Source organism: Eublepharis macularius, chromosome 14 (assembly GCF_028583425.1).
Source record: "Eublepharis macularius isolate TG4126 chromosome 14, MPM_Emac_v1.0, whole genome shotgun sequence".
In the NCBI taxonomy this organism is placed as follows: Eukaryota; Metazoa; Chordata; class Lepidosauria; order Squamata; family Eublepharidae; genus Eublepharis; species Eublepharis macularius.
Genome location: NC_072803.1, coordinates 38,365,001 through 38,391,003, shown reverse-complemented (window position 1 = coordinate 38,391,003; position 26,003 = coordinate 38,365,001). Strand labels below are relative to the sequence as shown.

The window sequence follows — 26,003 nt, the reverse complement described above, 5'->3', positions numbered from 1 at the left end:
TGCTCAGCCTTTCTGTCCGCCACCCTATTAGAAATCACCAAAGAGACTCTTTATTGATGAGTTAAAACTGATGCTGAAAATTGTTAACTGAGAACCTAAGTAGACACTTCTGCATATGTTATCCCCTTCCGAACTACAGAAATCATGGGCAAGGCAATGTGTCCTATTCAGCTGAAAATCTGTAAAATGTAAATTCAGCGATGGCTGGCTCATGGAACAGAGCGCCACCACTTCTGGCTGCCCCTAGCCCCCTCCTGCCTGCCTCCTTACTGTCCTCAGTAGATGGTCCAGGGGATGACAGCTTATCATCTATTTCTGTATTGTTTTAATTCAGCGCTGCGAAAACAAGCAAGCAAGCTCCTCCCTACAGACATAGACTGTCTCTACATAAGACACCTCACCTGGGGATGCCCACTTTCTGTGTGGTCTTATATTTAAGTGTACTCCCTAGCAGTGCATATGTATCCACAATGGGAGATATTTCACTTGATCCTACTCATGTAAGATGTTTTGTGTTGAGAGACTCATAGACAGCCTCTTTTCTCCTTTAAACCAGGCCCTTTCTACACCAGTATATTAGTTCAAAGGATTCCTTCATTGACCAAGCCTGTCAGTCTTTCCCAGCAAACAGTGAGGGGAGGAAAAATGGGCCAATCAGAGACTCTCTGAGATGGATAAATATTAATGGCTACCAAAGCCCCAATCAACTCATGTACTGTCTCTTTAAAGCTTCCACCCCCCCACCTCAGAACTATACAATAGAATTAAGACAGCGCTTTTTTCCCTTTAAAAAAAATTGCGACTATTTCACTCACGCCCTGTCACTCTCTTAAAACCTAGAAAGAGGCCAAATTTTCTGTTAGTAAAAAGGCAAAGCCTGGAGATGTGAATTCACATAAATATGTGTCTCAATAAAATCTTGCTGTAAAAGCAGTATGAAGAGAGAAGCTTCTCTTTTAGGGTGAGAGGAAAATATTTCCCTTTAGCCTTTCCCCTGGCTCTGAGAAGTTGAAGAAGGGTTACGGAAGGTAACACATTCAGTAACTCAGTTGTTGAACATAATATTTTTCCTCTAAGCAAAACTGGTGGAATTCTCCCCCTCCCCATATAAGCTTCCTCGCTTAAAGAAAACCAGACTTTTCCCTGTCTGAAGTCCTTTACACTTGCTTGAGAGTGAATCCTATTGAATACAGAAGGACTTCTAATCAAATAAGCAAAAGATCGCACCATTTGTAGTAAATTAAAGGTGCTCTGCATATGCTCTGCATTTTGTTTACAGAAATAAGTGGTACCTTCTGAAAGCAAAGGTGTCGAAATTGGCCAGGGCTAGTTGTATGTAATTTATTACCCGGTGATGAGGAAATGCCTTTGACTTGTACATGTAGCCAAAGACCTCCTTGCTGTGTGTTACTTTGCAACACAGGAAATAAGTTCTTGAGCTAGGGATTTGGTGAGTTGATCAAATCTTTTGTGCTCATGTACTTCTTTATCTCAGAAGTCTTTCACTCATCTTCTTGGGAAATGGTTTAAAACAATATGTATTTTCCCTTGAGATTAAATAGTAATATTCATTTCACAGAGTTACATTACAGGCAATAGAATATATTTTTCTGCATGTAAGGTATCTAAACTGAATCAAGGTATTGTACAATACAATTCTATGAAGAATTACTCCAGTCTAAACTCATTGATTTCAATGAGCACTAAGTGGAGTAACACTGCATAGGACTGCACTATAAACCAGTTACCAAACCACTTTTTAATGTTTGCATCTGGACCAGAGAGGTGGATAATACTGATGAAATGGAATGGAACCAATTTTAATATGATTTGATTCCCTGGTAAACAGATGGTCTGGCTGGCTTCTGTAGGTATGTTTTGTCCATGGCGTGCTTCGGTGTGACTAAACATAGCACAACATTTGGAAGCTGACATAATATAGTGATCAAGAGCTTCAGTTGAGAAGTTCCCTCAAAGCTCTATCTTGAACACACTGGTTGGCTTCAGGCAAGCCCCCTTCCTTGTCTGCAGTCTAGGACTGATAATGCCCATTAAAATGAAAGGAATACTGTCAAATTCACTGTATGAAAATTGTTTCCAGCTTTTATGAGGAAAGGCTCTTTTAAGAGAAGTACCATAACACCATGATGGCCAAGGTGGCTCAAGAGCATGAGAGTAGAGACAATGTCTTTTCATGAGCTCAGGCTTCACTAGTGAAAACAAAGATCACTTTAATATAATGGCACTTTATAAGCTTGAGACTTTCTTAAATGGACAGGCTGAAACCATTTTGCATAAGAATCAACATATTCAAGTTGTGTAGATCAGCTTAGTGTTGCCAGTCTCCAGGTGGTGGCTGGAGATCTCCTGGAATTACAACTGATCATCCAATAACAATGATCAGTTCCTTAGGAGAAAATGGCTGCTTTGGAAGGTGGACTCTTTGGCATTATTCTTTTTATTTTAGGATGCAACTGTAAGAGTTATCTAAAATATACTGCTTGCAGTTGGTTCTTTTTCCTTTTTGGCCACTTAATATTGACTCTAAGGGTAAACATTTGAAACTTTCTGTGTCTCTTTCTTCCCCTTCCCTGCCCAACAGCACCGAAACAGCCACGTCACAAAGCACGTATACAGAAGCAACTTCCATGAAAATCATATTGACAGCTCAGACATTCACCCTGGTCGCAGGATTTTTCTTTCCCTGCTACAATTCCCCAAAGAGCCCTTTCCTTGAAAGAATTCATATTTGCCCATGCAGTGCACAGAAATCTGCATATATGGTTTTCCTCCCCTGTTGAACCTCTCCTCCAACATTGTGTACCGAGTCAATCGGTTTCTCTTACAGATTTGCATTTGTTTCATGGACAGATGAACATTTACCCTGAAAAACAGCAAGTAGCTCTCATATCTTGAGTTATCTGCAGAGAGGCATTGTGGAAGGATGGAGAGTACAGAGAAACGTTACCCAAATCATGCATGATGGACCCCTTTGCACAGCACAGTGGTTAAGTGTTTGGCTGCGAATCAGCACTCTACTGGTTCGAATCCCACTACTGCCATGAGCTCAGTAGGTGGCCTTGGGTAAACCACTCCTCTCAGCCCCAGCTCCCCAGCTGTATTGGGGGGATAATAATAACACTAACCTGTTCACCGCTCTGGGTGAGGCACTAATCTGTCTAGAAGAGCAGTATGTAAGTGCAGTTGTTGTTGTTGTATACTTCCATGGGCGGGGTAAGCACAGCACAAACCAAAGGGCACACAGGAAGACAATCTAAAATTCGGTGTCCTCTTGTTGATGGGACAGCCGTAGATATCATACCACATAACTGGAATGCACACATGGTTCCTTCCTGCCAGGAAATTATTTATTTTATTCGATTTGTATTCCGCCTTCTCCTCATGGGGGAGGGGGGTAACACTGTGTATAAATGCTTTCAGGACCATGCACTAAGCACTTCCAGTTCCAAATTGACAGGCACACAGCCCCACCTCTCTTTACAAAGTGTATGCATACCATGGTGTACTTCAGAGTCAACTGACATCTTCCAGTATTTTTGCAGAAGCCCGTATCCCCCAGGCTGATTTGCCAGCCGAGCTGAGTTTTGTCTATGGCTCTGTGCTTACCCTTCCTGCCCACTGGCAGCTGCAAAGGGGCAAAGGTGGAGGTGGTAGCAGACAATGAAGGATAGCCTTGCTAATTTTGAATGTTCAAAACCAGACGTCAGCTTCTTAAAAATGAGTTTGTTATTAATCATTTTCTTTGAAGTGTTCTTTTAATGGCTGAATCATTAGAAGTTACATTGTCAAGATCATATCCACAAGCGTTGGAGCTAAAAACATAAAACTTTCTTTTAGCAAAAGCACAGAGCTCCAGATGTTTCTCACAACTTTGCCAGCACACCTTCTGCACTGTTGCCATTTCAGAAGCTCTCCAGCCCCACCTTCCTCTGACAACCATTCATCATTTTGAAAGATCAGAATCTGGATTAACAGTTGGAGAACCAATGATCTTGCACTAATATTCTCTGCAGCTGTTAAAAAAAAAGAATCTGCAAGAGACCACTGGTCCTGACATGACCCATTCTCACCTTGGCACTTAAATGATGGTGGAACTAGAGAGGCAAGAGATCCAGGTGCAAACAGCTGGCATGGGATACTAAAAAGTAGGTTAGGAGGACTTTCCCATGGCTGTGTATACACTTAGTGCCCAAAAGGTGTATTGTGGGAGAGAGGCATCCAGCTAGCCCATATAGTGCCTCTTCTGGTTAGCAGGTACTTTCTATGGTCTCAGATCTGTTTCTCTAAGACCCTTTTAACTGGAGACTGAAATGCTGAATATTTTACATGCAAAGCATGTGCTGTACCACTGAGTTATGTGCCTCCCTTGGCCAGTTCCTGCCACCACCTCCTCTTTTTGTCAAGGGAAAGGGAGGGAATTGCCCCACCCCCCTCCCAAGAGCAGCAAGCACTGGAACAGCACAAAGCCCATCATCACCACCTCTGCTATCATCATCACTTTGAAGGGCAATTCCCAAGACCAGAGAAGAGCACTGAATACAAATAGGGAGCATTCAAAGGCTGGAAAGATGTGGGAGACCATCCAAAGCAGCTGGAGGCAAGAAGAAAAGCCACACCCTCTACCAAATGGTGGCACTTGACAGTGGGGATAGTAATAACAATGATTTTGTTCACTGTTCTGAGTCGGCACTAATCTGTCCAGAAGGGTGGTATACAAACACACTGTTGTGATTATAATACAGCGGAAAACAGAGTCATATATATATATATACACAGCAATTCCGCATTCTCATCTCAGCCCCCAGCTGCTTTATGGGGTACGGGAAGAACTTACATGGTGACTCCAATAAGCACACTTCTCTGAGAATCTCCATCCCATTTAGATGACTTGCGATGACAATGAGCTTTAAATGCTATTACTTCTGGAAAGGAAAGGTAGGATCATATCCTCTATTAGGCAGCCAGTGAAAGACGGGAGAAAACAAGCCAGTGGAAGTATCAAGACCAGTGAGAAAAGTACAGGCAACAGTGGACTCAGGCTTTGGGCTCAGCCTATGAGATTTAGGGTCACTCTAAATGTTGCTTCATTCTCGAGTTCTCCATGAAGCCAACCTGGGATTGTGCAGACACACAGCAGCTTTGGGGAGTGGCTTGTATATATATAAAAAGAGCCCAGATGGGCTTGGAAAAGTGCCGCTGGGGAAAGGAGAGCTCTTGCATTTCTCCCAAGTTTTTTTCTCCTGTGCAAAAACAATGAGGGACATTTCCCCCATTTCTGCTGCCTCTCGTGCACAAAATACCTCCACGTGGAGCAGACAAAATGGGAAACTCTTCCCCCCTCCCCTCTTTTTGCATGGAAGAAAAAAGTTTGGGAGAAAGGCTGGAGCTCTCCCTCCCCCAGCAGCAGCAGCAGCAGCAGCAGCAGCAGCTTTCCGAGCCCATTTGGGCTCTCCTTTTTTATGCAAGCCATCCCCCAAAGCTGTTGTGTGTCCGTGCAAGCCTGGGTTGGCGCTGTGGAGAATTCATGAAGGAAGTAACGTTTTGATAAAGGAAGAAACTATCTGTGTGACTTGCAGGAAAGAGGTCACACACAGGGATAGGATTTGGGGCAGGTTAAAAAACTTCTGTTGAGGGAGCAGGGCTACTGTCTTCACTCTTCCTGCTGCTCTCTTCTCTTGACCCAATCATGTGCTCCTATCCTTACTACCCCATAGTTCCCCGATCCCTCTCGTTATCTCCCATTGTCAATGATCTTTCAGTAGTCTAACTTTTAGATGATGCCCTGTTATCAGTGCAAAGTCTCTGACCGTAGCCGTGTCAGCTGCAGTCCCCGGCAGTGCTCTGTTCCCTAACAAAGACGGGGCCTTGCCCATCTTTTTACCTCTGGAGCCAGCGGCAGCTACCCAGACTGACTCCTGCGGTCATCTGGAGCCAGCCGTAAAGGAAGCTCGTCTGTCATCTTGTATGTAAAGCTGCCCTTTTTTTGCCTGCCTTTCCTGCTGCTTTTCCTTCAGAAATAGGTGAGACCAGGGAGGGCCCCTGTAGCGATGCAGGTACATGGGGGCAGATCTGCACACGGACGCACCTTCAGCTGCAGTACGGGTCCTGCAAGATCCGTGCAGATTTGTACAAAAGCAGCAGCAGCAGTTTTTGTGTGGCAACTAGCTAATTACTTTCCAAATGCTGCAGCACACACTCTCTCAACATCTTCACTTAGCCCACTCTTTCTAAAGAGTCAACGGCTGTTTAAAAATGTAGCTGTATAGAGCTCTTCCTTCCATAAAACTCACTGTAACTGCAGAAAATTCCCCACTGTGTCTTTAAGACACAAATGTCTTCAGAATGTCTTTCTGCAAAGAGAAAGCTGAAGGCGAGTAGCTCTCCAAGTGTCATGTCATTTCACTGGCTGTTGTTCACCCCATCCAGCTGTTTTATCCCTGATTGTGCTTCATTTTGGAGTCCAGGGACTGAAGGGTGCTCCAGGCCACTGGGCTTTCTGCTAGCTGGTGTCACTTCCAGCTTTCCTGCTTGTTGCCAGCCCTCTCTCAGCCCTCAGCGTCTGCCTTGCCACGCTTCCACCTGTCCTGCTGCTTTAAATATCCCAGTGCCCCCCATAAACCCCACCTCTGCCCCTCCTCCTTCCCCAGCCCCAGTGGTCACAGTATGACTTGCACATCCATGCAAATAGCCCCATGTAGCTGCTCACTGGGCTTCCTTGGCCCAAGCTGGGCACTTCTTGTTCTGCCCAAGGGGTGCATGCAGTGTGCCAGTCCCCTGGGCATTGGGCCGCAGTTAGTCTTTCTTTCTCTCCCTCTGTTGCTGGGCAATAAATAGTTTCTTCTGATTCACTAGGGCTGCCCCGGCTCCTTCAGTAATGGTGTCATCTACAAGTGGTCATATGTGGCGGTGGGGGGCACAGGACCCCGTGATGGTGAACTGTAATAATATGGGGAACCTAGAGAAAGAGAAAGACCCATTAGCAGAGCACCTGCCGGGGGAAGCATTCACAGGCTCAGCACACATTAATCACGCACCGCCACCTGCACTCCTGCCACTCTCTGCATGCCTCAACAGGCCTCATATTTTACTGCCCTTAAAATGCTCCTGGGAATGAAATCTCTGCCCCAGCCCCCTTCCTTCAGGAAAGAGGGGGAAAGAGGCAACGGCGTCCTGCTCTAGGAGAGCTGGTTTCCAGTCAGTCTCTCGGATTAGAGAGTTTGCTTCCCACCCTGCTGCAGCAGCTGCACTACCCATTACCTTGTCTGTAGAATGTCAGCTGAGTTGCATTTTCCAACTGGTCCCAGGTAATTGCGTCTTTATATTCTATGGGACTGGAGAGGCAGTATAGCACAGTGGCTAGACTGTTGACACTTAGACCATGGACACTTTTTTCAACCTCCATTCAGCTGCAAAGCTTGCTAATGGACCTTGAGCTAGTAACTTTCTCAGCTAAACTACCTCGCAGGGTTGTTTTGCAGGTGGAAGCGGGGAGACCGTTTATGCCACTCTGAGCACTTTGAAAGACAGGTCAAATATAACGCGTAGGAGGCGGCAACACATTCACTCAGCTTTGGACCAGGATTGATCACCATCAAATAATGAGCAAAAGTAGGCAGGATGTTTCAGCCTGCACAATTCAGAATGACAGGCAGAGGTCACATGGTGTTGCCTTCTGGGAAATGGGTAGACTCCTCAGTGATTATGGTGATTGTGGAGGAAATGAATTGAACTCAGGGATCTGGAATTCTACATCAGAATTCCAGGTCATGCAAATAAAGAAGATTTATTTCCTTTGCATCCATCTTCCAGACAAGTTGTAGTTTTTTTTAAAAATAATAATATTCAAACTTGTCATGTACTAGATGTCTAATTTTTTTTAATCAGTGGGATGCTGATTTTCTCCATGTTCTCTCTCTCAGCATAGGCTCATTAAAATGAGGGGGGTGGATTTCATTCCTGCTCCAGACTGCAGCCTCCCCCCCCCCAATTGTTTGTTTGAAAGGGACTACATAAGGGGAGAGTAACATGAGGAAAATCTACACACCTTCCATGGGCACGTGATTGGCTTCAGGCCATGAGTTTCCCCCCTCTAGCCATGAAATAGAACCATATCAGCAACTGAAGTCAGCTCTTGCGTTCCTCCACATGCCTTGCTCCTGCAGAGGGTTCCACACCTGGAAGTCCTCCTTCCCGTTTCCTTCCTTCAGTCTGGGGGAAAGTGTTTGTGTGTATGTATTCTCCATACTTGAGTCTAGTCATTGGAATTGGTGAAGGTAGAGCCTGGAGGCCAGGCTAGTGGAATTCATTACTATGCCAACCAGGGAAGAACACCAGAATGAACTCTCAGTACCTTCTCCAGGCCTTGCAAAACCAAAGGCTTTCTTTATATTGGCGAGGAAGACAGTGTTTCCCACCCCATGCCTGCAGGAGATTTTGAGGCTCAAGCAAAGATAAACTCCGGTAGATGATGTGGCTGTCCCAGTTTGTCCAGGTTCACCTGAGTGCCTCTTTCTTTCCTGGCTCCCAGGCAAATCTAGAAGCCAAGATTCTCCTATGCTTGCGCATCATACTTCAAGGACACTTACCCAGTAGGCCTGAGTTGGGGAAGCGCCAGGTGTCCCCATAGCTCGAATAAGGGGCATGGCTGTAAGTGGTCCCGGGATAATCGCTTCCTGCTGGTCACAGAGAAAAGAGGGAATGAGTGCCAGGGTATGAAAGGCTCCAACTGTTGTGATTGTTATAAAGACTGCTCAACAGAGACCCAGTGCGGTGTAGAGGCTCGAGTGGTGGACTAAGATGCAGGTGACCCAGGTTCAGTTCCCTGCTCTGTCATGGAAACTCGCTGTGTAACCTTGGGCCCATCACATACTTTCAGACTAAACTACCACACACGGTTACTGTGAAGGAAAAAATGGAGGAGAATGATGCAAGTGGCTTTAGGTCTCCATTGGGGAGAAGGTGGGGTATAAATGATGTAAAAATGTGTTTTTTTAAATCAACATTTCACCATAATAAATAATTCATTTGTTCAGAAAAATATAGTTAAAAGGATCTTCCGCCATGGTGATTTGTTTTGCAATGCGTGTGAAAGCAGCTTTCCAAAACAGGACAGAAAGCAAGCGGAGCCCTTTAGCCGCTAACTTGAGGTTCAGTGGCTATACATGTATATTTTTTAATAACCACAAATCTTTCTTTTCAGAATGTCACACAAATCAAGCTCTTGAAGATTCTAATGTTAACATTTCCAGAAATCTTTTGAAACTTGTTGTCAGATTTGCAACTGTAAATCTTGCAAGGTAAATTTGTACATACTTCAAAGCCAAGTTTCTTTCAGAAGGGTTTTACCTCGAAAACAATAAGCAAAAAGGTTTTACTAGCCAAATAAGTACAATTGAATGGTTCTTTGCAGCATTAAGTACATGTCAGATGAAGTGCAGGTAGAGGCTGTGATGACCGTGTGGAAGACCAGAGGTCTGTCTGACCTCTCAAACTACAACTAGAGAACAACACTGGGCCTTCATGACAGTTAAGAGTTACCAGATCAAAATGTTAGAAGTAAGGGGCACTTTGGAAGAGAGTTTTGACTCTGGAAAGCTCATACCCGGGAAATCTAGTTGGTTTTCAGGGTGCTACTGGACCCAAATCTTGCTCTTGAACTCTGCTGTTTGAAAAAAAGGGCGCTCTCTCTCCTGTTCTGTGGAGTAGCCATGCTTTGAGGGATCCTTGCTGTAGGTGTTCCAGGCAGGCAACAGCCATACTTGTCGATTTTGCTGCCTTGGTTCCAGATGCTGCCAAAAGCTTTGGGCATAAGGTGGCAATCTAAAAGCAAACCCAGCTGTGCCACACTCTAACACCCGATTGATTTAGAGTGCATGCGGTGTATCTCCTTCTTAGTCATACAGCAGCAACATCAGTGAGTAGCTGTAGGCCAACAACTGGATTGGCCTGGGAACTTGTAAGGGGAAGCAGAGACAAGGTTGGTTCAGGGTATTTTGTGCCCTCCAGTAAGGTGTAATTTTGCCACCACTCCTCTATTAGTTCCTTGACAGAAGTTTATGGTATATAAATCTACATCATCCTTGGATGTTACATTCTTTTAGATTTAATTTCTTTAATATTAAATATATAACCCTTATACCCCTCACAATGAATTAATAATGCCATGGCAGATTACATTTAAATGGATGTTACAATTGCTGTTCTCCCTTATAAACAAACAAAGAGTTTTGTGGCACCTTGAAGACAAACCAATTTGTTGTAGTGTAAATAATTGCTGAATTAGAATTTATCCATCTAATTGTATTAACCAGGCATTACACACAGGCAAAGCATTTCTTATCCACTACAAATATTAAATAGCTTAACAGAGATGGTTGTTTTCTTTATATGTACCATACTTTCTTTGGGTTATTTTTTCACATTTCTATATCCTTCCCTTCCTCCAAGGAGCTCAGAGCAATGTAGTGTAACTGGGAGCATCCTCCTTCTCATATAACTAGGAAGGGTGGGAAGAAACATTTGCAAAAACAAAACCTTAACACAAGAAGCTGTAACTCAAAGTGAGGGTCACACTCCAACATTATTCCATCAAGTATTTTTTTTTAGAAGCATCCACATAATGTTGTCCTCTTTTTGTCCTACTTCTGAGTTCCCCCTGCTTTGATGCAGTCTTTTCACAATCTGTTTTTGTATGATCTTTTTGGAAAGATCGCAGTCAAAACTCCCTTAGTGGACAGGAAGAGGTACATTTTTGTGAGACCTGCCCCCCGCAAGCTGGCACCATTTTCCTAATCTTAATCCCTGCAGCTGCTGTTTCCATTTTCTTCCCTCCAAAAAGTTTTTAAGGCTTTAAAAAAATGGTAATAGCTAAATTGCCCTGATCTGGACAGCCCAGGCAATCCTGATCTTGTCAGATCTTGGAAGCTAAGCAGGGTTAGACTTGGTTAGTAATTGGACAGAAGACCTCCAATGGAGACCAGGGTTGTAGAGGCAGGCCATAGCAAGCCACCACTGTTAGTCTCTTGCCATGAAAACCCCACCAGGAGTTGCCATAAGTAAGCTGTGATTTGATGGCACTCTCCAGCACTAATAGCTAGATCACTATAACATGATAATCTATTGCAATAAAGTTCTGGTTCTCAGCTTTCTTTTTTAAAAGTAAGCTTTTAGCCCTTTTCATAGTGAAGTTAAAAGGAGAAATATATTGGCTGCACATTTCCCCTTACAACTCCACAACTCTACTTACTTTAAAAAATGAAAGCTGGAACTGTGCTGCAATAGATTAACATTGCTACCACCATTTTATCAAAGTCTAAAAAAAGCCCTCCAATGGTAGAGGAAGGGGAAATAGCAGAAAAGAGGGCCGAAGTAAGGAAAGTGCTATGAAAACTTCTGTGTGGTTGCTCCACTGCGCTTGTGGAAACAGAAGCATTTGTAGCAGCAATGAGAGTTACATGATAATCATCTCCATATGGAAGTAGCCCATCATCCAGTTGCTAATGTTAAGGCCAGCTTATTGCCCCAGAGTAACAACCACAGGCAGATACAGAATGCAGATCCAGTTCTGGAATCTACTACAGCCTGGATAATGTCCATTTTTCTATATTATGAATTTGGGAAGAGCAGCAAGTATCCTTGGCAAGAATATGACTTCAAGCTCTAGCACCTTCTCATTTGAGAAACTAAGTACTGTAGTGACATTTAAACAGTCATTAGCTGCGGTGCGGTGCAGCTGTTCTGGAGATGCAGTCATACTGGGGAAGGGGGAAAATGAAAAATAGGGCAAAAAAGAGAGAGAAAATGCACAGAATCAAGAGAGAAGCAAAATTTTGGCTACAACTTTTTGCATACTTGCTAGTAAGTCCCACTGACCCCAGTGTGACTTCTAAGTAAAAATACACAGGTTCAGGCTGAAAGTATGAAGGAGGGTAGAAAGAAGGGGATGAAGGTAACAGAGAAATTCAGTTATGAGGGAAGTGGGGAGATTTCTGAGGGTAGATAAAGGGGTACCTTACAGTGGGATGTGGGTGTTCTGCCTGCTTCTGCTTCATTATGCCCAGGGTGGGCTGAGCAAATTCAGTCAGCACAGGCTCATAACCATTCAGCAGGTCCCATCAGGCAGCAGAATATCTTGTAAGGGGCAGAGCAGAAGGACCCTCCCTAAGGACCCACAGTGGCTTTCTTGAACCCTTCAAGCGGCAGCCCAGCAGAACTGCACAAGATTAAAGGGAGAGCTGCTGGATGATTCCTAGAGAGGCTTCTGGTCATTGTGCAGACTTCCCCCTTACTTCTCTATGAGAACAAAATAAGGCAGGTCCCCTGGTTACCCTTCCATCCCAAAGTCTGTTAGTGCCCCCAGGGTCTGTTTCTCTGACGAGTGCTGGTCTTGCCCCTCCCCCCATTATGCCACCCAAGCAGCTGCCTGGGTAGGACAGTTAGAGAACCAGCCCTGGGTGGACAGAGCGCTGTACTCACTGGAGGTGCTTTTGATCATATGAACAAACCCTGAACATTTTCGTTAGACACACTGACTGTCACAGAGCAGAACCACAAGTGACAAAAGGCACAGATTGGACACTTGTCTGCTTCCCTCAAGTTTTGATGGGAAATGTAGGCATCCTGGTCTCGCAGCTTGGCTCTCTGACTCCTGTCCAATGGACTTTTCAACTGTCACTTGTCCAACATTCCGCCAAGCTGCCTACATTTCCCATCAAAACTTGAGGGAAGCTGACAAGTGTCCAATCTGTGCCTTTTGTCACTTGTGGTTCTGCTCTGTGTGGCCTTGGCCAGGTGCCTATGAAGGCACTCCTGCATAAAACACCACTCCCTTTTCATCAAATCTCTGATTATTTCAATTTTGCATACCCCCTCCCCTGAAAGTTATTATTACAAAGGGAATTGTTTTGTATAAGGAACTCCTGGCAGAAAGATGAGAAGAGGAAGCCTTTTTCTAAATGCTCAAAGTGTGCATCATTCTGTGCCCTTCCAAGGTAAGCCAGTATCATTATCTGTAAGGTATAGATGGAGTGTGGCTACGATCTGTGTTGGTTCTCTCTCTCTCTCTCTCTCTCTCTCTCTGTATGTGTATATATATATATATATATATATGTGTGTGTGTGTGTGTGTGTGTGTGTGTGTGTGTGTATAAAAACTGTTGTTTTATACAAGCAATGTCTTAAGTATTTTGTTTTCTGCCATGTGAATCCTGTAAACCGCAAGAATATTGTGCACACGGGAGGCACCAGTGTGGTGTTGGAACAGCCTAGGTAATGTGCAAATACAAAGAATTGTACTGTTGTTGGGGAGACCTAGGTTCAAATCTGCAAGAACAAAATCCAGGTAATATCTTTTAGTAGGGCCAACAAAACTGTGCAAGCTTTCGAGATCACCAGAACTCTTCATCAGGTGAATGTTACAAAATTTAAAAAACTTGGGAAGCACACTGTTTCAGGCCAGGATGTTACAATCTGATCTTACAGGCATCTTTTGTGAAATTCAAACTCACAGTTGGTGACCTTGTGCTAGCACCACTCCCCCCCACCCAGCCTAAGTCACCTCACTGGGTTGTTGGGAGCATACAACAGAAGAAAGGAGTATTGAGGATACAGCACTGGGATCCACGGAGGAAGAGAGATAAGGAACAGTAGGGTAAAAAGTAATAAATAAATAAAATAGGTAGGAAGAAAGAAAGAAGGAATATGTACAGGTATGAGAGCAGCTCATCCAGACATTTGTCTCCTGGAGGGAGGGCAGGGGGAGAGGCAGAAGCTTCCATGGGGGCGGGGGATTGGATTTCAAGGGGCATTTGATTGAGTGTCCTCATTACAAGCAGTGCAAAAACAACCCCCAATCTCTCCTTTCTTCTCCTGACCAATCTCATTTCACGCTTGAGGGGAAGGAGCGCACAGGGGGAGAAGATTCTGTATTCTCAACGCTGCATTAAGCACATCTCCAAGGTAACACAGCAACACGCCAGCTCAGCACGTCCCAGCCCAAGGGAACTGCGCCTGTGTGCCAGCTTTTCCTAACCCACCTGGCATGGCGCCACTGCCAGCAAAAACCAAACCTTCCTGGAGGAACCGAGTTAACGCCCGCTCCCCAGAGGGCTGCAATGTGGCCATAATGGAAAGGGAGTTGGTATGGTCCGGAGAGCAACCAGCTTCAGATACAGCGATACTACCATAAATTATCAGTTTGGAAAAAAGAAATGGGGTGGAGCTCTCAAAAGGCTGTCAAGGGCAACAGTTCTCCAACACAAGTTTGCACAGATGGCCCCCCCCCCTCTCCTGTTCAAGAATTCTATGAGTTTGGGGCAGGCTGCAGTTTTTCAGCAGCGAGCGAAAGACACCCTCTGCCATGCTCAGAGCTAGGTTTTTAATTATATAATATTTCATATTATTTTTAAAGAAGTAGAATTGCCAGAGATGAAAGAGCAATGCTGAATTGTATGGCCAAAGGAAGAGACAAGAAGGCTACGAGGTCAGTTCCTCCTGTGAGAGATTTGGTCCTGCTGTCTCAGCTAGTTTGGGACAGGGCTGGGGCCATACCTGTACTGAAGGCAGGACTTAAATCCTTAGTCAAAGCACCTCCAAAAACATGGGACATTATTTTGGACGGGTTAAGTGCCTACAGCCACTTTTGTTGCATAGCCAGGATGACCAAGGGGAGCAAAATGGAGAGGGAATTTCTGAGCATGGATAGATGAGACATTAGAAGAGAGATTCCAATCAGTGCAAACAATTGTAAGCACAGAAGAAGGGCTGTTAATAATTCCAGTCCAGTTCATCTAGGGTCAGTAAGCATATTCTTGCTCTTAGGGATGTCCCCTTAACTTTTGTTGACAAATTGCTGCAGCCAAGGGCATGCTTGATTATTTGTCAAGGCTATTTTGGCTCTGGTGCATTGCTATAACAAGGAAGGAAAAGGACAGCCTTAAAGACAATGTTTTCTTCTAGCAGCAAGCAGATCTTACACTATCTTGAATACTGAGTGTTGGGGCATTTTTGGCTGCTTCCAGTGGGCCAGGATTCTCCACTGCTCTAATTGCCTGTGCAAATGCAGAGGCATGCATGTAGGCATTGGAGCTTTCACACAGGATTCTTCAGCACCCTTTCCCACTGTCAGTTCCTCACACCTGCCATTTTCACCTCAAAGGGGTTTTTTGAGGACTCTTTAAAAAACTGGTGATTTCTAAAGCACTGTAACAGCACAACACTGTAGCAATTACTGACTTTTGTTTTTTAAAGCACTTGAAAAAGCCCTCTAGTGACATGGGGGGGGGGGAAATGGTGGCTGTGAGGGGCTGACAATAGGAAAACTGCACAAATGTGGGCAAGAGCTTCCGAAATGTACACCTTCCCTTCCAGGCAGTGTGATAGCATGCTCAGGAAAGTGTTGTTTCCAAAAAGACCATAGTAAAGCAGGTTTGGAAAAGACTGTACTGAGGATGAGGAAAACTTGGAAAGAAGACAATTAAAGGCAGTTTAATGTGGATGCTAAAAAACAAAATGTGCTCCGGTTTGGAAGCAGAGGTGGAGAAAACCTCCATGCAGAAGCAGCTTTTATTAAGATTTCAGTAAAAAGCACAAACTTTTTTATTTAATGTATTAAAGAATCAGTTTGAAGGCAGCTAAAATTGAATGTCTCGAATTAGATGACAGCTAGAATGAACTCTTGCTCTTTTCCACCGCTACAAGAAAAACACAGCTACCCATCTTGGTCGACCTTAATCCTTACATTTTTAATGCTCTTTTTCCCTCCTCCATTTTGGTATTACCTCCACTTATCTTAAAAGGAAGTCGTCTTGCTTTTCTAATCTGTGGCTTTTCTAATCTATGGTAATTTGTTTGAGCTCCATTTATACTGCTTTTATAATCAACCCTGCAGATTTTGCAGCTCCCTTTTAACTTCTCATTTTTGAATTTTTTTCTTGGGGGGGGGGAGAGGGGTAGAGGTTTTTGACTAATTATAAAATCCAGGCAAGCTGATCTGGAAAAAAATTAGAATGGATTTGGAAAGCTGATCTGGAGAAAAACAGAAAGAGTCACAGTATGGAGTGCTTCACTCCTCCCCATGAAGACGTCATCCCACACTCCCCAATGGTTTTGTGGAGTTTAACATAATGCTTAATGGATTAATTGCCTTGCTGTAAAATGACTAATTCCTTCACCAAATAGAATACACACACACAGTATTGTCACAGAAGGGATAAATTTGGGAGTTTACTGAGGTCCAGAGTTTCCCTTGAATAAGTTGAAGAAATTTACCATTACTTTCTCATCCTCCAACCTTAGCCTTTTAAAGTGGGGTTAGAAGGAGAGGCTTCCAAAGGCTTGAGTCTGATTCACACATTATAGAGTGCACATGTTGGGTCTGGTGCCTATGGCTTTTCCCAGTGGTCCAAATAGCCCCTCCGGGCCTTTTTAGTTTGGAAAAATGGTGCAGCTGGGAAGGTTGAAGCCTCTTGCACCACATTTCTGATGCAAATTGGGCACCATGCATACAGGAACTGTGTGAACCTGGAACTCAATCTGTTACATAGGGTAAGGACTCCAGACCTAACCTGTGTACTCCATAATGTTTGAATGGGCACCACACATAGTTTATTGGGATGACAGGATCTTTGTTGGGTGCTCATGTCTGGGCCACCAGAAAGTAAGCTCAGGAGAACACAGCAGTCCGTGCCCTGAAAGCAGCCATACCTTCCACCTTACCTCTACCTTTAACACCTGTCCCTTTAGCTACATGGAAGGCTGTGAAATAATGTAAATACAGCTAGCAAAGATGGTCCTTTCTGATCTCACACTCCTCCATGTCTTCTCTAAGAGTGCCTTACCTGCCACCATGCCAGCAATTGCAGAAGAACTGTAGCTGCCCTGCCCATTGGTTGGGATATGAGGAGGGTAGCCAGGCAGGGTAGAGCCAACCACTTCACGCCCTGCAAAGGGAAGAAAGGCAGCTAAGAGAAGCCAAAAGACACGAGCAGCAGCACAGACAGACGCCTCGCCTAAATCATTTCTGCCTGCCTTGTATACGGGAGAATGATCAATGTCCCATCTGCCTATAGGAGGGCCGGTCATGGAGATAATGCAAGGATTTGAGAGATATGCCAGGGACCCAAACCCTATCCATGCTGGGGGATCTTAACATTTGATCCTCTTACTGTGTGGAAAGCTTCCATTCTGCAGCCTACCTTATGGAAGACCTGTTACCCAGCAGCCTACGGGAGCTGCCTGCAGAAAAGTTACTGAAGGACTTGGAGGGCCCTCTCAAGTGATCAAATGGGGATCTGTTGATTGATGACATTTTCTGCTGATTGATGACAACTTTCCCTCGGTATGCCCAAGGCAGTATAGAAATGTCTGCGTTGTTCTATTATTTTTAATTCCCATTTTTATCAGTGTTCTGACTTCTGCCTTTTAAAAGTCTGTACAGATATCTCATTTCTTATCAGTGGAACAGCAGGGATACCAGCTGCAGCAACAGGGGCAAAAACTCCAGAACGAGTAAGACCAGACACAGGCAAGAGCTCATTTCAGAGTCTCCAGAGTGTCTGCAATGCTCTCAAGCAGAGCTTTTCTAACCTGTTACCTTCAGGGGCTCACACTGTAACCGTTTGCAGGCAGTGACCAGGTTCTCTCTCAAGACTTTGGCTTGCTCCATTTTAGTTTCTGTGGTGTGAAGATCCTTTGGAGAGGATCCTTGCAGAAGTAAAGCCATCTTGTGCATTTGACCTTTGCTTTTCCTGGCTGGCAAGAGAGGCCAGATTTTTGGGTGGGGTGGTGGTGGTAGTGGCAGATCAAATAGGGATGGTTCCAGAGGTACTTGCCTCTGGCGGCCACCCCTGCACTTGCCTGCCTTGCCCCACCCCACCACCCCACTGCCTCGCACCATCTCTCCTGCTGGGCAGAAGCCAGAGCAACTAACGCTCCCCCCTTCCTGGTTCCAAGGCATCCTTAAAGAAAAGGCTGTTTGCAGTTCTAATGGAGAGACACCATTTTTCTCCTTGCTCAGAGGAACTAGAGTGCAATCTGACCTCAATGGTGCCATTGCCCATCTACTCATCTGCTGGCATTCAGCACAGAGAAGATGGCAGGAACAGGCCTTTAAAATCATACCCTGAAACATCTCTTTTTCCCTCCACCTCTCTTTAAATTTTTTAAAATTTTGTAGTATCCAGCCTGAGGAAAAGTTGTGGTGAACTCAAAAGCTTGCAAACTGTTTTGTGTCATTGTGGGTGGTGATACATAGATCATGGTTTGCTGTTGTCTTTAAAGATAGCCGGTGGGGTTTCCTGAACTCTTGGCACTTCTTTAAAGATGCCTGGAGAACCAGGATGGGGGAGAGTTAGCTATTCTTGTTCCTTGGTTGGTGACAAGGTGGGGCAGCAACAGTGGTGGAGGCTGCCATCCCCTGAAATCAGCCACCCACGGGGGCTTGTCTCTGAGGGATGGAGGGAGGGAGAGAGGCATCCTCACCTGAAAGAGGCTGTGGTGAGGCCACTTGAGGAAAAACCCTCTCTTAACCCCTTCAACTGTGACAACTTTTGGGTGGTCTCCAACACTCTTTTTTTGGCCTAGATGTTCAAGCATGAGGTGGCAGCACACCCCTGACCTGGACGGCCCAGGCTTAGCCCACTCTCGTTAGATCTCAGAAGCTAAGCAGGGTCGGCCTTGGTTAGTACTTGGCTAGGAGACCACCGTGGAAGCCCAAGGTCACTATGCAGAGGCAGGCAATGGTAAACCACTTCTGTTAGTCCCTTGTCTTGAAAACACCATCAGGGTATCGATACGTTGGCTGCGACTTGATGGCACTTTACAGACACAAACAGTGGTTAAGTAGATCCACGTCAGACCGGATTCCAGCATTATTTTGAGACAGAACCATGGATGGACAGACAGAGAGAAATCAAGACTTGGTTGCCCTCAGCTGACAACCTGCATTGGGAGACGGGCTGGTGGAATGCATCCCTCTTGGTTCTCTTCGATCACTCCGCAACATTTGCTGTCATTGACCATAGTATTCTTCTGGGCTTCCTGGTTGGGATTGGGTGGCTCCACTCCTTCCTGGAGGGCCAGTTGCAAAAAGTGATGAGACGAGAGCTGTGACCTTTTGCTTTTGGGATGTGGAGTGTTGCAAGGTTCCATCTTGACTCAGTTCTGATGCTGTGATTCAGGGATGCCCTACCAAAGAATCTCCAGCTTGCTTCCTCATCATTAGTGCTTTGGTATGTTAAAAACCTGCTTTGGAGGCAACTGTGCTTTTTATTGTTATCATGTCTGTTCTGTTCTTAGAACTGTGGTTGTGCTTTTTATTTTGCTGTTTTACCACTGTGGATTGTTTTATGTTGTTTTAAACAACGCAGTAAGCCTCTCTGTGGACCTCATATGCAATGAAAGGTTGGGATATAAATGTTTTTGGTTAGTAAATAAACATCCCAAGGTCACCAAGTGAAGATTGGAAACTACTCCACCCACCACACCACACAGGCTGCCAAGGATTCATTTATTTATGTAGATCCCAGTGTCCTCAGCAGCAAAGTCAGATATGATGTGCCCCACATGTAGGCAGCTGAAAATTGTTTCTGCATAGTGGGAGCCTTGAAGGACTGCTGTGCAAATGAACTCATTGGCTCCATGTGAGGCAAATCAAAATCTGAATCAGTCTAAAGTTGCTAACTCCGGGTTGGGAAATACCTGAAGATTTGGAGGTAGAGCCTGAGGAGTCTGGGGTTTGGGAACCTCCTCAGGGTAAAATGCTGAGGACTCCACCCTCCAACAGCCATTTTCTCCATACTGGAGATCAGTTGTAATTCCAGGAGATCTCCAGGCCTACCTGGAGGGTGACAACCCTAATCATAACTGTTCACTGTAGCATTCCTTCACAGTCAGACATAAACATAGTCATGCCATCATGAAGGGTGGGGAATGGCTTCTTTTCTCAACCCTCAGGATCTTAGATACCTGTAATACCAGGGCTGGCTCCAGTATTTTATGGGCTGTTTTGCGAGAGACTTCTCTCTCTCTTGGTGACAATACATCACTCACTACTTGAATCCTTAACTGATTTCTCTCATTAATCTTTTGAACCTAGTCGAAAAATGTAGAGGGGGGGAGATCAGCAATTGCGCCTGAACAGAGATGAGCCTGTTACTGAGGAGGAATGTATCCACAAAGTGTGGCCTTCCCTCAATGGGCTTGATTTAGGGGGCCTCAGGCAGTGTTTGGATCTAGACGCAGACTGAAATCAGGGAAGCTGTGATTATGGGGGGCAATTTTGCCCCTCAGTGCAGCCCCCTGATCCACACAACTATTAGTTCATGTAGTCCTACAACTACAGGAATCATCTTTCCCCAGATTGGAAAGGACTGCAAACTGGTGGATCCAACCCTGGGAATTCTCTTAAGCAATGGAGTTTCCTCATGGTGGGTTTCCTTGCACTTTTACCCTCCCTCTCTGGCACCACCAGAGAGCGTTTTCTAGAAAAATGGATGTCCCATCCTGCATCTCCCAGGTCCTAATCTGACCTAGTCTGATCTTATCAGTATACCACAGTATAGGCAGTTGCTGGGAATGTGGTTCAAAGAGGAAGACCAGCACAGGGAGGGAAAGGGCGATTTCCCCTTTCCCCCTGTTTTCTCGCTGGAAATTGTTCTCCAGTTGTTTTCACTCCAACTTTCCCTTCTGGGAAAACTGATGGATTCTATAGCAGCTGTAATGCGTAGCTCTACCATTGGAATTCCTTCCTTTTTTTTCCTTGGGTGATGGCTGCTCTCCTTCATGGAAATTATAAACTGTTATTTGCTATAGGCGTTTGCCATCTCTTTCTGGAGATCTGGGGTATGGTATCATGAAGATGCTAATGACCTCCTCGCTTTATTTTTATAATGTTTTGATTTGGCTGCAGTAATTGGTGTCCTGAAACAGTAGGGTTGCCAGGTTCTCCAATGGAGGTGGGGGATCCCTCACTCCCAGCCTCTGCCCCTCGCCACCACTCACCTGGTTGGCAGTGAGGAAAAGCAGGGGAAAAGGTCTCTCAGGTGCACTCCTGGTGCGGTGCAATGACATCACTCCCAGGAGTGACATCATCACGCAGGCCCCATGAGCGCTCCTGTGCTTTGCTCAGGGCCGATTTGGGCCCCAAATGAGCTGATTCTTTAAGAATCGGCCCAGTGTGAAGTGTGGGAGTGCTCCTGGGGCCTGTGTGATGACATCACTCCTGGAAGTGATATCATCACATTGTGACGGGAGCACAACACTCTTTGTGCATGCACAAGGAGGTCCCCTGTGTGCCAGGTCCCCCACCTCCCACCAGGAGGATAAGGGAAACTGGCAACGCTATGAAACAGTATCTTATGGCTGGGATGGACTGGAAAATACTGAACAAATTATCTTCATAATGCTAGGTTCATTGTTTTTGATGGGTACTGTAAAATGTATCGTCCCTATAATTTCCTCTGATCACAACCTAAACACTCATAGCAACCATGTTTCAGAACCAGCTAATTATGGCAGGTGCCCAGGTGTCAATCCCATATTGCATTTTGGCAAACTCTCCCACAATGCATTAGCTGTATCATCATACCTGAGATGAAGGCCTGGCCTGTGAACTGGCCATAGACAGAGGTTGTGTGAGAAAAGGCATTGCAAGGCAGGACAGAGCCTCCGGTGCCAATTTGCTGACAGTCCAAAAATGCAGAACTAGATAAGGAGGAAGGGGTAGACCGAGTACTGCAGACTTCAGAGTTTTCCTGTTTTACAAGGAAGGGTGAGGAGGGGTCTGATGGGACTAAGATGGGATGGGGGAAAAGGAATGGAGGGGGGAGACATGAAATGAAAATGAGTAGAAATCTATGATCAAGGTGCAGTACGAGGAGGGAGTGGGATTGAAAGGGCCAAGATATTCAGGGATAAGGCTTCCCAGAGACCTTTTGAGGATCCACAGGCCCCGTGTGACCTACTTCGGTTAGATGCCAGAAGTCTGCCTAGAACAGGTCCAGGGGAGGCTGCTTTCCTTTCCTTTCCTTTCCCTCCTGGCCCCAATGAATTGTGCAGTGGTGGTTTGCAGCATCCTTCTAGGCTGACACATAGAATGTAACACATCTGGGAGGAGATCTCAAGGGTCTCAGAAAAGGGTGGTCCTTACCTGTCACAGCAGAGTATGTCTGGTGGGCAGCGAGGTTGCGGCTAAGTGGTGTGTTAGAAGGCGTCAGCATGGCTTTGCCATCATCCATGGAACTGTTCAGCAGGGGCAATGCATAAATACCCTGAGAGGGAAGGAATGCGAGAGCTCAGGGCCTCTTTTAGTTCAAGCTCCCCTGCTTCTCTACCTGTCTCCTAGCTGTGCAGCCATTCACAAGTTGTCAGCTTCCAAATCTCTTGCTGGTTATGAATTCCTTGATCATTCCCCATGACCCCTCTAGTATCAACCAGGCCTGAATCCCTTGACTAATCAGAGATACCCAAAGCTCTTGACTCAGCCTCATTGCCAGCCCCTCCAACAACTAATTTACCTACTGCTGTTCCCTTCCCCACCAACCAGCCCTTAAAAAACAGAAGGAAGCTTGGTGAGCTAATACACACCTGCTCTCCCTTGGTGTGGCTGGGGGAAGCATAAGCCTCTGGGCAGTGCTGTCTTTCAAAGGGGCACTCCAGAAGATGCTGCCCGTAGGTTTCACTACGCAGATGTTTATGGGAGGAGCTGCTGCTGCCTTGAGAGTCCGTGCTGAGCCGACAGCTTTCTTGGTCACCTGCCAAAAGGTTATATATTTAAGCATTTATATCCCACGTTTCTCCAAAAAGGACCCAAAATGGCTTACAACAAGAAAAATACATAAATAATACAACACATAATTTTTTTTAAAAAAAAAGCAGAGCAAGCGCATCTCAGGCTGGTCCTGGGATCATTGGCTGGCTTGACTTAAGACAAGCAGTGAGCCATGGGCTACCAGCCAAAGGGCCAAGAACCTTTTAGCTCTTGCCCTTGATCCTCAGCTCAAGGGCTCCCACCTCTGGTCACACCTGAGCTTTATCAAATACCTGAGACAGGAAAGGGAAAGAGCAATGCTCAGCAGATGTGTTACACAGCTGGCAAAGGTGCTCCTCCTCTTATCCCTTCTCTCCCTTCCTGCCTACGAGTTTCTCTGTATGAGACACCTCGGCACGTGTAGGGAGACGCAATGTAAGCCGGGAAGCAAAGTTTAAAAAGACAGAGCTGGCGGAGATTGCTCCTCAGAGGGTTTGTTAATTTCATCTTCACCTCCAGGAAGGCTCTGCCAATTTCACCTCTCCAGTCTGTGTGGGATTGCAACCAGAGGGCAGTGAGGAATGGAAATGGGCTGGAGCTGCCTTCCAGAGCAGGGCTTGGACCTGAATTGGTTATAATGGGCTGAAGCTTCCCTTCTGGCATTTCATAGCCCCTTCACACAGTTCCAGTGTATAGCAAAGCCTTTGCCCTGCTGCCAGCTCTGTCTTTTTAAACTACCCTTCCCAGCTAACATTGCCTCTTCTGACACATGTTCTTCACATGTCAAATGTCTCGTGTAGAGACACTACGCCAGTCTGCATCTGGTTATGCATTTAACAGAGCACAGCCTGGCTGAGATTCATCCCAGCCCTCCTGCAGAGATTTAAATCTGTGCAAAAGGCCACCCTCCTGGGTCTGTTGCTGTTTCATACAACAGTCGCTTAGTGATACGGCAGCTCTGTTATGGCACATTTTTTGCAAAGGTTCACATTGTTTTTTTATTCTGCCCTGTCTTGCCTTTCCCAGGTCATGTCCTCCTGATAGAAAGGTACAGGAGAGCAGTTGTTTCATTACCAAGGTGTCTCTGTTGATCCCTGACCCCTTTACCCATTTCTTGTCATTATGAACTTATTAGCATACTGTTGCTCAGTGATGCTATCTTCTGTACATGTGCTTTTTAAATGTTTTCTTGCTAGCTCTGCTCTGCATTTCCAAATGCTTTTGTGAAAGCTCAGGGATTGTTCACTAGGGTATAAGAGGCATTGTGCATTCCCACAGATCCCTCTAATGCACCAGCCCTTTTCAGACCAATATGTCTGCATGACCTGGGAAACTGGCAGCAGTGTGTATTAGAAGCATGCTACCTGCAGTGTTCCCAATATGTGTATTGGCAATCTTTTCTGACCAGGAACAACACACCTGTTTTGCATGTAGTTATGCATGAACTGGAACTCTGGGAAATCCAGTGGTCACTTTGTGAGTACTAGGACAGTACATGCATATAAAAAACATGTGTTGTCTCTGTTCAAACAACATGATGACTGTCGAAGGCTTTCATGGCTGGAGAACGATGGTTGTTGTGGATTTTCCGGGCTGTATAGCCGTGGTCTTGGCATTGTAGTTCCTGATGTTTCGCCAGCAGCTGTGACTGGCATCTTCAGAGGTGTAGCACCAAAAGCACTCTTTTCCACACAGGGGCACTGAGAGATCTCTGTCTTTTGGTGCTACACCTCTGAAGATGCCAGTCACAGCTGCTGGCGAAACGTCAGGAACTACAATGCCAAGACCACGGCTATACAGCCCGGAAAATCCACAACAACCAACATGATGACTGTGCAATTCAAGAGGATCTACACATGGGCCGTTTCTACATGTCTTACCTTCTGCCGGAACATCGCGGAAGACAGCGTCTTCGTGCACAAAATCGCGCCAGGAATACGCTGTCATCCGGGATTTTTGCACGAAATCATGTCTTCTTGGCACGATTTCACGCAAGAAGACACTGTCTTCCGTGATGTTCCGGCAGAAGGTAAGACGTGTGGAGACAGCCATGGTTGCCAGCCTCCCAGTATTCATGGATGTATCCTTCGTAAAGGGCAATTATTGTCCAAAATTCTAGTTTAGCATTTACCTGGATGCACAAATAACAGCTCCTGACCATAAAAAGAAGAGTGTTAATGGCAATGGAGACGTAAAATAGTGCTGGAAAGAAGCTGTGAGGGAGGAAGTGGGATTGAAAAGGAGCTGCTTCCACACATGTTGGATAGTGCACTTTCAATACTCTTTAGTGGTCATTTGGAACTGAAACAAAAAATCCACTTCCAAAGGACTGTTAAAGTGCATTGAAAGTGCATTAGCCAATGTGTGTGGAAACAGCCACTCCTCAGAGCATTGCAACAATATTCAGAAGCCAGTTACAATGATAAGTTATACCCAAAGTATCTGCAGACTCCAAGTTATGTCCTTTACTCCTGAAGTAGTCAAGAGTGGGGTTGTTTCCTATTCATTTCCGGGGTTAAGCAAGATGCACCAAATGAAGCATCCCTCCAGATTGCCAAGCTGTGGCGTGGCTTCTACCGAACACATGAAAAGCTCTATTTTGTAAATGGAATGAAGTAGGCAAATATATAACATTTATTTATTTTGCTTCATTTATTTTGGTTTAATTTGTTTTGGGGAGGGTTCCTGCAACACCATTTGCAAATGCTGGAAAACTTACAGAGAGATCCCAGTAGGCCAAACCCATGCACATTCAAGCATATCTTTGCAGCCATGAGGGCTAGAAACTTGATCTGAGCTTTCAGACAACCGTAAGTTCTCAAGGAGTCACAAGCTGTCCCCTGGCTGTGCTGGCATGTCTGGAATGACAGTGGGATGGCTGCTCTAGTTCATGCCTGCCAAACTCCTAAGCTTGTCTCTTTTGACTTTAAATGTCTTGGTGCAGTCATGCAAGACTGGAATAGCACAGCCAACCACATCAATAAGTAAATAACAATCCCAAGTCAAAGTGCAAAGTATGAAGGGGGAGGACTTGGGAACTTATGGACTCCATACACAAGAAAGGTAAGAAACAAGTTGCTTGTTTTTGCTATTTGGACGGATGGACGGACACACACACACAGAGTGCACCTCCACCAGTTCTGAAATGCTCCATATAGGACCCAAATGGCAGATGTTCTGCAGAGGGATACAGGAGGCAAGCAGGTGGATGGAGCACAAATAAGAGGGGTGGGAAAAAT

The 26,003-nt window shown here is 45.4% G+C and overlaps 1 protein-coding gene across 6 annotated transcripts in view; it reads right to left on the bottom strand.

Annotated features, from left to right (window-relative positions):
- Positions 1–6,683: 6,683 nt before the first annotated feature.
- PAX8 (paired box 8) overlaps positions 6,684–26,003 on the bottom strand; it is a 41,518-nt gene continuing 22,198 nt past the window's right edge. For 4 of the 6 annotated variants that reach the window (XM_054997961.1, XM_054997962.1, XM_054997958.1 and 1 more), the window contains 6 exons: positions 22,602–22,768; positions 22,165–22,285; positions 21,604–21,807; positions 16,856–16,957; positions 8,607–8,696; positions 6,684–6,976 (listed from right to left, as the gene is read on the bottom strand). In XM_054997961.1, coding sequence (XP_054853936.1) covers positions 6,906–6,976; positions 8,607–8,696; positions 16,856–16,957; positions 21,604–21,807; positions 22,165–22,285; positions 22,602–22,768 — 755 coding nt within the window. In that variant the 3' untranslated portion in view covers positions 6,684–6,905. The remainder of the gene's footprint in view (positions 6,977–8,606; positions 8,697–16,855; positions 16,958–21,603; positions 21,808–22,164; positions 22,286–22,601; positions 22,769–26,003) is intronic. The other 2 variants (XM_054997960.1, XM_054997963.1) reach the window with 1 other exon arrangement.